This window comes from Apis florea, unplaced genomic scaffold, assembly GCF_048593485.1.
Source record: "Apis florea isolate Af1SG1 unplaced genomic scaffold, ASM4859348v1 contig_2272_pilon, whole genome shotgun sequence".
NCBI classification, from domain to species: domain Eukaryota; kingdom Metazoa; phylum Arthropoda; class Insecta; order Hymenoptera; family Apidae; genus Apis; species Apis florea.
The window spans coordinates 5,920,127-5,932,151 of record NW_028256549.1 but is presented as its reverse complement, the minus strand read 5'-3'; the positions used below and the strand labels follow the sequence as shown (position 1 = coordinate 5,932,151).

The window sequence follows — 12,025 nt, the reverse complement described above, 5'->3', positions numbered from 1 at the left end:
CGAGCGTAACGAGTTCATCAATTCCATCGGCGTTACTCACGCGGCCGCGCAACAAGTCGCATCGCCGGGGAGGATTTTTCATCGCGTGGCCACGTGGGCGGCTCGCATCGCTTTTGACATTGCCACTAAACGCGGCCTCTCTCTCCAATGCCTCGCATGGAAACGAGCGGCTCGTGTGCATAAGTAAACCTCGAGGAGCGAGGTGGAAGCCTCGAGGAAGCGGCTCGGTCGGTGGCTCGTTCGTGAGACGAGAGAGAGCCGTCTCGCTTTTCCAGCTGTGACCCCCGGGTCGTTTAATAAAGTTGGGACCGTTTCACGCTTGGGCTGGACGCCTGGTTGTCCAGCATTTTTCGAGATAAGTGGAAATACCTGTTGGAGGCATACGTGGATTGAATATCGGGCGATTGCTTAATAACGTTTGCACTGTTTCGCTGTTTCTTCGAGGTGGAGGAGGAGGAGGAAGATGCTTGGATATTTTTCTTTTTTTTTTTCTTTGTTTGGAGTATACATTCGAGAGGAGGAATATGGATAGTAATAATGGGATTCTTTGGTCAATGTTTTATAGTAAATAGGTGAGGATATTCTTGAGATAGGAATTTTGTAAATTGTGGATGGAAGGGAAGAAGAAGGAAAAAAATCGAGGAGATTTCTTTTTTTGTTTGGTGTTTAGTAGATGTTTAGTAGATGAATCAGAAAGGAGATTTTTTTAAAATGAGTAGAAGTACCTTTTGAAAAAGGAATGAATGCGAAGATTGTTTGATTGTTGATTGTTTTTAATAAACAGGAATATTATTATAATCTTTAATAACATTGAACATAAAATAGGAGAATAAAAACGAAGAGTACGAGGTTTTTAAAATAAGTAAAAATATCTGTTTGAGAAATACGTGATATGAATTTTAAATAAATAATGGAAGATTCTTTATATGGCGTATAATAATTAAGGATATTTTTTTCATTTTGGGCAGAGTATTGAATATTTTTGAAATAAATGAAAATTTTCTGTACTTTATAATTTGAGATATAATTTTAATTTAAAAAGAAAATAGTACTTAATATTTATTTAACAATAAATAAAATTTAAAGTTGAAGTATATACATCCATGTATATTTATGTATCTTTCATTGGAGAAGGAAATAGTTAAGTTAAGAAAGACTTATATATTTATATTTTGAGTTACAGGAAAGTTTCTTCGAGTAGTGTCTGACAGGTAACGATATTTTCTACTGGAAGAGATTCTGCATAAAAGATGTAGAGGAAGTAAAATTTTAAGTAAGATAACTTGTTCATTTATACAAAATTTAATAACAATTAAAGTATTCATTAAGTACTTTAATTTAAATCTCTGTTTAATAATGATACAAAAACTCGAATAAAAATTTAATTCGATAAATTTAACACAATTTTCCCCATTGGAAAATGAAAATTATTAACAATTAAAATCTTTAATTAATCTAATCAAACGTTTCGATTTATTTCTTTGCCAATTTAATTTTTTCAATAATTTTTTCAAATTAAAACAAACATCATTTAATAATTTTACATTTTACCCAATTCACCAAGCTTCAAATTGATTTCTCAAATTTATAAAAATCAAGCTAAGCGAAGCGGCACGTACACTAGTATAAATTTCTAAAATCTTTCGATATTTCACCTATAATTACGATCCCTCGATAACCGCAAAAAAAAAAAAAAAGAAAAAAGATCGAAACAACTCCCGACCACGATTTCACCGCAATCTCCACTCCCCCTTTAATCCATTGTTCGACGCGATCTTCCACCCATCATCGATACTCCAACTCGATCCAGCGTGGATTAACGACGTGGACCTCGAAGGGAACCCGAGTCGAGGCGGGTTCAAAAGGTGGCGTCCGTTGGAATGGCGTCCGAGAGTGCATCCCCTCTGGCCGGAGGAATGCATTCAGATCGACGCCTCGTACCACACGGCCAATAAACATTGATTTATCGGCCTGGAAATCGAGCTCGGGGTGATTTGTGATGGTGCGCAGCCGCGGTGGATCGACTCGCGGCGCCCCATCGCGGGCACCACTAGCAGGACCCCTAGTAGGACCCCGGGCCGAGTGGTGGGGGAAATGCGGCGCGCGCCTGTCCTATATAAGAGGGCGTCCGCGAGTGGTAACACTCTCGTATGGACCGTTAGCTGCGGCATTATCGCGCGGGAACATTCAAGATTCACGAGGACGTCCCGGCCTGCATACCACGAACATGATACTCGTGAGTGGATTATGGAAATATAACGTAATAGAATTTTTCGCCCGGGCTTTCTTTCACGGCGCGCTTTTCCTGGCATCTTCCCTTCGTGGAATTTTCCGGACGAGGTATTTTTTTTTTTTTTTTTTCTCTCTTTCGTAGTAATTTTTGTCGTCGTACGAAAGTTTGGAGGATGTGATGGTGACATACGTGTATTTTTTTTTTTTTTTTGCCTTCGTGTCGTTTCTTAGGCAAGTCGTTTTCTTTACGAGATTATTAATTTTTGACTTTTTTTTTTTTTTTGGTATTTTGTCGTTTTCTTGGTTCGTTCTTTTAATCGTTATGACGTTGGAAGTATCAAAATGGCCATTTCTTTTCACTTGATCGAAAGGCAAAAAGTATTGCATCGTAAGTAAGATATTGTATGTTGAAAGAAAACGTAGAAGAATAAATGTACGATATACGATGAAAAGTTTAGCTCGCCAACAATCGAAACTAATCAAAATAGTCATCATTTTCAAATTTAATTTTTCTTTCTCGATTCGATTTTTTCAAAGCAATATTTTAACGCAAAATACAATTCCTTCTGCCTTTCATTACTAATCGACAAATGAAACTTGAGCTCTTCTTTAAAGGTAATATTTCGTTTATTATTCTTGTCCTGAAGAAAAATTAGAAATTATTAAGTAATCTTTTAAAAGGATCGATACGAGAATTCTCTGCAAAAACGTGATTTCGAAGCAACTTGAAACTCGAATTCGAGGGGTGAATTCGCAATTCGTGAAGGGAGTTTGGAATGTCGGGCGCGCCTGTGTACACGCAGCGGCAACGAAGCGTAAATAAAGGAAGTTTAATCCGGCCTCGTCACGGTTGTCATTTAATTTCCAAGTTTTACGAAGCTGCTCGCGGGGGGTGCAATCTCGATTAATCCGCGTGAATCGGCCTTCGAACTCGAGGAGAACTTTTAAGGAAACCCCATTCCGCTCACGCGGCAATATTTTTTCCCAAAACGTTCAAAAAGTTTGGCAAAAAAATTTTTCCAACTTCCAAGGCGTATTTATTTATTTGAAAAAGTAATAAACGTTGTTTATTATTACGAAAAGATGATCGAAATTTTTGTCATCTCTACGTGCTTGTAAAAGTTTGTTCCTATCCAAACTGTTTTCATCATAATAAGCTGTTTTGATATTTGAGTTTATTTAATTATGTCTTGCAATATAATATATTTCGGTTGAAAAATTGATCGATATTAAAATGTAAAAAACTTTCTTGTTATATTTTATATGAAAAAAATGGCACGCGTTATAATTTTATTAGATTAAGAATTTTGCACAAGTTATAATTTATTTTAATTAAAATCTCGAAATGTAAAATATGAAAAGTCAGCGGAGTGTTGGTGGAGGAAATTGGCAGAACGTTTTGCAATATCGAGGTTGCAAATTTTGATAAAATTTACGCGGTGATCTCGTCAACTTTCAATTGACAACAATTTAAATTCGATGCAAATTTTACAAAAATAAATCGCAAATTTCATTCGATCTCACTTTAATTATCGATACTTTCCATACTTTTTCCATATCTTTCAAAAATCGGGAACAATATTGTAACATATTAAATTTCCCATATTTATATTATATTAAATTATTAATTTATATTAAAAAAAAAAGACAGCAGAAAAAAAAAGAATTTTCCAACAAAATTAATAATTTCTTCTTGATATATATGTATCTCCAAGTTTCGAAAGAACTCTCGAAACTTTTAGACCGGAAGTGGATGGAACTTTCGCAAAGTTACGCCTCATTGTGATTCCGCGTAATCTGCGATGTAATAAAGAAGAGCAACTTGGCCGACGTGGATGGCTGCGATTGTGGATCGGAAGTTTCTCGATGAAGCGGAAGTTTCACGTGAGACGCCCTATTAAATGCAAACGCTTTCGTGGAATGCGCCACCCCATTCAACCCTGTGTGTTGCTCGACTAATTATCGGTAATCGAATCGCTTGTTAATCGATTAGTCGTGGTCCCTTTTGATCAAACGAAGATTGACTTGTCGATTTCAAACTGTTTCGAAATATTTTTCGTTTTTGCGTATTTCCTTCTTCTTCTTCTTCTTTTTTTTTGGGGGGAATATTTCATAAATTTTCGTTAATTCTGTTTGCTATTTTTGGAATTTGAAATTTTCGCTCGAAAATGTCGAAAATTTTGATCAACTTAATCAAATCAGCAGTTGTTCGTTTTAGTGTAAAAGTTGTAACATTTTGTATATATTTTCGTTTGTTAAATAAATTGAATTTACTTACGTAACTAGAAGAACGTAACTAAAAATTTTTATTTAGGTCCGTTAGCCTTTTTGAAATTAAAAATTTTGCTGATCCTTTCTCCGAGTTTCTCGAATTAAAAAGAGGGGAGGAACACGTCCAATGTAATTTACGTACGTGCAGTATTCAAACGATCAAATAACTCTGTTATTTAACAATTAGTTTCATCAGAAGTAAATTTTTAGAAAAAGAATAAAATAGCAAAAATAAAATGATAAATCACTCGTTTGATTAATCTTTCGTGAACGAAATTTTTTTTAATTTTAAATCTTCGTATTTTTATTCAGTTTATAAAGTAAAATTAAAGACAAGGAAAAGAGAAATTTATATTTAACGTTCGTTTAAAAAAAATTAAATCGTTAAGATCGTTGAATAGATTACCGTCGAATATATAATTTTCCCCCTCGCGTCAAAAATAAATCGATGATTAACGCGGTTTCGAGCAAGGAACAATAAACGAATCGATAGGTGATCGCTTATCACCGTTCTACACAATCTAGAAATGAATTCGCGGCAATCAACGATCTCTACTTGTCGTTCTACACGGATTGGAATCAAATTGACGCAGATTGTTGAAATTCTATCTGAAACACGAATGAAACGTATAGCCAATATCTCGTGTAAGGAAGGCACGTATAATTTCGATCCAATTCAAATATTATTACGAGGCAAATTTATTCAGATGTCGTCGATTTCCCAGCTGAATGAAATTATTTCCGTTTTCACTTTTCGACAATTCGATAAAATTTGCATTTTCAAATCGAAAATACTCGACCGATAATCGAGTAAATAAATAAATAATGCAACCATTTTCGAAATTTAATAATAAATTCAATGCGACACGAAGAAAAATTGAAAAATCTTATTCTTAAATTTCGTCGTAAAGAAGTGACATTTCATCGTAATTCGTTAAAATTATGTGTTATTTGAAATTTTCAAATTATTTACTTTTTGTGTGATGATAAATCTGTATATAAGTTAAATTTCAAAATGTCTTCTTCGTTTCTACGAAAACAAAAAATTGTATCGAACCCACAGCGATAAGAAAATAAAATTCAGAGATTCGAATGTTCGACACGTACAATATTCCCTGTCCTTCCTCTAATGATTCGCGAGAAAGAGCGTCGAAACGTCGATCAAGAAGGTTAAAGAAGAATCCACGCTTATCCCCATTCTGAATGCATCAATAAATTCCTGAATTTCTTCTTTCTTGTCGTTGAAACACTGTCACGTCCTTCCAATTGTTCGTTTCGACAAGAAAGATTCGTGAAAATATATATATATATATATATATAACGCGACTTAACAACAGGATCTTGAGAAAATTCTGACCAAAAAGATGTGGAAATTTAATTTTAAGGAGGGAGGAGGGAAATTACGTTCGAAAACGCGTGGAGAAATTTCAAAATTCAATGGAGGAGGAATTACTTGTTTGAGGGGAATGGAGAGGATATTTATCTTATATAAAGGGAAGGTGAAATTAGATTCACGGTGGAGAGAAATAAAGTACATTCGTGAAATTGGAAGGGGTGGGAATACAATTATTTTATCCGTGGAAGAGGAGGGGCGAAAAGTTTGATTCGAGGGAATATTAAATTTCGACGAGGGATTGAAGATGTTTGCACAACAATTTAGAGTAGAGGACAATTTGTGGGGGAAAATTTTCCACAAAGAATGATTAAACTTTCTCACAGATTCTTACCTTTACCAAACTCTATTGATATTCGCCTAATTACAGTAGATGATAAGGCAAAATGGAAAAAGAAAATGGTTGCATTTTTCAACTGAACTAACGTAACTGAACAACCCGTTTCCTTGGATTAAACGAAATATTTCTCTGTCCAGACAATCCTGTTAAGCACGTTTTTCGGCCGAATAATCGCAACACCGATCGCAAACGTTTGGCTAAGCCCCGTAGGATCGCTGACGCCGTTGAGACAATACCATGTACAGGACGGATCAGGGGGATATCATTATTCATTCACGGGGCCCCATCACGCAAAATCGGAATCCAGTTTGAACGGAATCACGCAGGGTGGTAAGTCGACGAAATTAGCGCCCTCTCGCTTGGTGGACGCTTCTGAATTCTTTATGATAAATCCGTCATAAGCTTTTCGATCGAGATCTCTCGAAAGCTTTTTCTTCTCATATTTTGCTTTGTAAATCGTAGTGATTTATCTCTACGTTGAAAACTTTCATTATTACATATTAAATACCTTCCCTCATTTGTACTTATTTTTGTACTTCAACTTATATAATAAAATGAGAATAATTTTATTTCTATCGGTATCAATTTGTGCTCGAATTCCTCGAGTCGAATATTTTTTTTATTTCCGCTGAAAAATTTTCCACCGATCGTTCTTTTTAATTTTTCAACGATGCATCTCTTTCTTTTTTTTTTTTTCCCCCATCGACGAGATTTTTTTTTTTTTTTTTTTTTTTTGGTTCGCGTATAATATCGAAAAAAATTTTAAAACCTCGATAAAAAGTGAGCGACACATTTTTACACCGGTTGGGACAGTAATTGTTTCGACAGTCTAGAAACCACATGGCTATTTTCCACGAAATTTACTTTTTTTTTTTTTTTTTTTTTCTGGTTTTAATTACAAGGGGACGAAACTCGGCGGTTTCACTCGCAATTTTAATGGAGTGTTCCGAATTTGTGGACGGATATTTGTAAAAAATACAGGCGATTGTTTTTCACAAAGTGTCCCCCCTCTTTTTCTTTTTCTTTTTCTTCCATTCGCGAAAGAACCAAATTTTTAGATTTTTTTTCAATATTTATCCGCTATATTTCTTTCATTGTATCCTATACCTTTCATATTTGTTATATTCATTCTTCTTACTATGTGTCATTCATTTCTGCATTAACCAAGAAAATTCTTCGTTTCTTTTACGATAGAAAAATAGAATTATTAATAAAAGCTCGATTCGAAAGGTTCGAATAAATAAAAATTTCTTGAATCAATTCTCAGATTAGTACATAATATTAATATTAATTTTTTGGAAGATTGATTCTACGGATTGAAATAAATGTAAAATTTGTTATAGAAAAACGTCGATCGAGGCTTGTTTATTAAGTTGTAGAGAATTTAAGTTTTCGTTGGATGAAGCGAGACGATGTGACGAAGAAGGAGCGATCTATCTCTCTATCTCTGTCTTTATTTGACTTAAAGTTACTTGATAAAAAAAACTAGATAGAAAGAATAAAAATAATCGTTTTAATAAATGCAGATTTATTTCCAAAATTTTTTGCATCCTTTTCTATCGTAAATTTTCTTGATATGTCTCAATAAAACTATATTCGATTTATGTTTCCATAAATTATAAAAACAAAAACCACGTTTCTCAACAACTCGATAAAAAAAAAAAAAAAAAGAAAGAAGAATCGACAAGTTCGCATAACGAATGACACACATAAAAATGGAATGGCACACATTCCTTTCCTAGCCGTTTCGAGATAGAGAAGACGGCCCACGTACGCATGCTACCACTTTAGAAAACGATGATGGATGTGACGCAACAAACGCCCCTACGATAGATCCATCTTCGCTGGTTCACCTCTCTTCTTAAGCAATGTATGCCCTCCTACCACTTTTCCAACCGCCATGCACGTTCGACAAACCGGGTACCGTTGATCGATGCTCGATTCGTCGCATAATGCGAATGCGCGAGTGTTTTACTCGATCGGTAAAATTTTATCGGATCTCTCTTTTGCCGATTTATTTATCGACGGATCTCAAATAAAAGATATCGCCCGTATTCGTTATGTGGTTTCATTCGAATCGAGATTTTCGCTTCATTTTATTTCGCGTTTGGAAAAATTAAAGTCGATAGAATTTTGTTAGTTTTTTAAAATCTGAATAAATAAAGGATACGATAAATAAATTAAACGATTTTGTAAACACATCTTTAGCTTGGAAAAATATATATTACTCATCTGTGCTTATTTTATTTTAGAAATTTTTCAAATTGAAAATCTTTTTTTCCGTTTCTCTTATATAGGATATTCGTACGTGGACGCAAACGGAATTTTGCAAACGGTGACTTACACGGCAGACGATCAAAATGGATTCAGAGTGCGGGCCAGTAATTTGCCGCAGCCTCCTAAGAACGATCTCCAAACGATACAAGACACGCCTGAAGTGGCCACGGCGAAGAAGAATCACTTGGAAGAGTTGCAGAAGTCGCAGTTGGAGGATCCATCGAATATTCTCTCTTACAAAATTCTCCCTTCTTACTTCAGCTTTGCACAGCTGACGAAAAACGACGAGAAGAATTTGGCCGTTCAAGAAGTCGCGGTAAGTGGAAGAATAATATCTCGACCAATAACGTTTCATGTTACTTCAAAAAAAAAAAAAAAAATATCAAATTTCGTTTTACATTAAACCAAATAAATCTTCGAATAATATCCATAGCATTTTAAATTAAACTTCTAAAACAAATCTTTTTTTTTTTTTTCTCGAAAGGGAAAATTTTAATAAACAATCGTTCGAAAAATTTTCTCTTCAGATCATCATTAAGATAAGTTAATTTTTAAAATTTTCACGGGCGGAAAAATTGAAGTACAGCCGAAATGAAATTCGACTTTATTAACCTAAAACCGGTTGCAGGAAACAACAGCCGCGTTAACATCGTATTTGCGAGGGATCGGGCCGCGGAGCGGTTTCCGGCATTGGCCGCAAATTCGTATTTACCTGCACGCGCGTTAGACATTTTATTAACATTGCAGAGAATACTAATATCGTCACGCCCCGTTTAATTTCCCAGAAAATCTATTTTCCTCGATTAACGATCGGAAAATTTCGAATAAAAAAATTTAATTTAAAATAAAGAAAATGTTTTTTTATCCGCGCTAAGAAGATTATATATATATATATTCATACTCGAATGTTATTTCTTCGAAAAAGAAAATTTGTACAAAATTCCATAAACGAAATATAAATTTTCACGAATAAACTTTTCTAGAAATAATTGCGAATACGATTCATATTTCGAGAAGGAATTATTAAATTTACAAAAGAACAATATAATGTGTGAAATTAAAAAATTGTTTTAAATTTCATTAAAAGAATTTTCCATTTAATTAATAAAATTAGATTCGGCAACCATTTTATAAACAAGACAATTTCCATTCCACTGCGTATATAAAACTTCAAGTTAAGCATCTCTTCAAGCAATCATTCTCGAAACCACTGAATCCCCCCTCCCTCGTTTCTCTTTCAGCAAACCACGAAGAATCCGTTCCTCCTCTCGAGATCGGAGGCAGAAAGGATCGAGGTGCCCAAACCGGACCCCAACCTCTCCAAGATATCGTCCCTCGCAACAATCTCGACCTCATCGTCGTCGTCTCAATCTGACCAGCAGCAAAAAGTCCAAGGAAATCCGGGCAAACTCGTGGCCTTGGACACGATTCAAAGGCCCGTGACCTTGCCCTCGCCCTACGTACTTCCAGTTTTGCCGTACAGACTGTTGCACAGCTCTCTTCACCACACTCAAGACTCGTTGGGCCAATACGATTACACTTATACAGGGGACTCGAGCGCGAAAACCGAGTCTAGATCGTTGGACGGGACGACAAGGGGTGCTTACAGCTATATCGATCCGAATGGGGTTTTACAACAGGTTCATTACGTGGCCGATCATAATGGATTCAGGGTCATGGCCACCAATCTGCCGGAAGCTAAGTAATAAATCAATGGGAGACGATTTCGTTTGATCGTCGACAGAGGTCGCTCTTTGTCTCGGAGGAATTTATCTTGTTCTTATTTTTTTTTTTTTTTTTTGTTTTCTTGAACGTTCTCCTTTGAAATTATTGCGTACAGTTGCGGAGTTTTTTTTTTTAAAAAAAAGGGTAATTTAAGAGAAGAAAAGGATAATTTTTAATTTTTCTTTATCGAGGAGTTCTTTTTTATCGATAGATATGTGCGAACAGTTTATTTTCTAGTAGCGATTGTTTTAAATTGAATATTTTTGTACAAGTATGATTATGTTTGAAAAAGCTGATAGAAAGAAGAAAGGGGTTATATATTTAAGTAAGTCTCTTCTTGAGATTCTTTCGATGGAATATTCGAGGTTGGAACATTTTCTTTTGAATTTTTATGAATAAGTTTAAAAAGATAAGAGTGGAATATTGATGGAATTATTTTTCTTAATGTATAGAAAAATATTGCTTTGAATAATATTGAAGCTATATTGAAAATCATTGTATTTTCTATAATTTTTATATGCAAAATCGAAAACAAAATTTGCAATAATGATTCTCGAATAATTAAAAAAATATCAAAGATATAATTACTATCCAATTCACATTGGAATTATTCAGAAAAGTCTTTCTCGTTTTCTAAAATTAAAAGAATTAATAAAGAATATCGGCAAGAACGTTTCTGAATATTTCTGATATTCAGTGATTAAATTTTTCCATCAATTTGAATTATGATCTCTGGATTCAACTATTTTACATCGAGGTAGAAGAAGAAAGTTTCCACCTTCGTTTTCCAATGATTACAAACCGCATTTTCCTTTATACGTGGAGGAACGATCAAAGGGGCGGTATAATCTTCGTTTCGATCGGGTATTTCTCCCGCGTTTCTTGCAGGAACGGGTTATTTGGTTGGTGAGGGGATAATCAAACTTTCTGAATGCCTTTCGAGTTCGTTCCACACGCAGCCACAAACACGTGATCCAAGTAGGAATGAACTTAATTCGCATTCGTTTCTCTCTCTCTCTCTCTCTTTCTCTGTCTTCCAATTCTTTCTCATTATTTCCTTATCCGTTAATCTAGTTTAAACGTTTAATTTACGCGTGAATAAATTATTTCACCAATTACGAAACCAATTTCTTTTCATTTTTCACTTTCCTTGAACGAGTTTCGCCGAATTTTCGTTCCAATTGTACGAGCAAAGTGGATACGAAACGATTTTTGAAACAGATACTTTATAATTTTGATTTTATTTAAATAAATATCAAAGAATCGGCTATTAAAATGTTAAAACGTGTTGGAGATTCGCTTAATTAAAAAAAAAAAAAAAAAAAGAAGAAAAAGAAAAAGTCAAATGAATCATAACAAAGAAATTAAATTTCCAATGATGAACAGAGAATTCACATCAGCCTATCATAAATATTCCAACAATTTACATTTTTATTTACAGCGAATCTCAAAGGAATCTGTACCACCGTAACGAAGAATAAATCCCATTACAGACAGTGAGATACGCGGAATTCTCATCGTGTCTCGTAAGGATGACACGGCCTGGCCGGATTGCAGTCGCACAGGGGCACCGTCGAAACTTTGGTTTTATAAAAGCGGGCCAATCCCTTTGACTCGGCGAATTCATTAATTTTACTGAACAGCAGGGACACACCGGCGAGTCTCTTACGAGCCATCATCGATGAGATTTCGAGATCCGGCTTTGAGGTCGGATCTGAAAATTTAATGGAACGAAGAGGGAGCTCGAGCGGCGTGCAGTTTGCACAATGAAATTAAATGAATAATTT

At 34.9% G+C, this 12,025-nt stretch overlaps 1 protein-coding gene across 1 annotated transcript; it reads left to right on the top strand.

The window, feature by feature from the left end:
• Positions 1–2,118: 2,118 nt before the first annotated feature.
• Positions 2,119–11,361, top strand: CPR16 (cuticular protein 16). The gene is made up of 4 exons (XM_012489825.3): positions 2,119–2,236; positions 6,374–6,566; positions 8,534–8,829; positions 9,755–11,361. The coding sequence occupies exons 1-4, from the start codon at positions 2,228–2,230 to the stop codon at positions 10,217–10,219; spliced, it is 963 nt and encodes a 320-aa protein (XP_012345279.1). The 5' UTR covers positions 2,119–2,227; the 3' UTR covers positions 10,220–11,361.
• Positions 11,362–12,025: the final 664 nt, after the last annotated feature.

Excerpts from the sequence above, each read along its gene's own strand:
- CPR16 (XM_012489825.3), top strand. Across the intron at positions 6,567-8,533 it reads GAACGGAATCACGCAGGGTG|GATATTCGTACGTGGACGCA; the intron begins GTAAGTCGACGA and ends TCTCTTATATAG. Across the intron at positions 8,830-9,754 it reads TGGCCGTTCAAGAAGTCGCG|CAAACCACGAAGAATCCGTT; the intron begins GTAAGTGGAAGA and ends TTTCTCTTTCAG.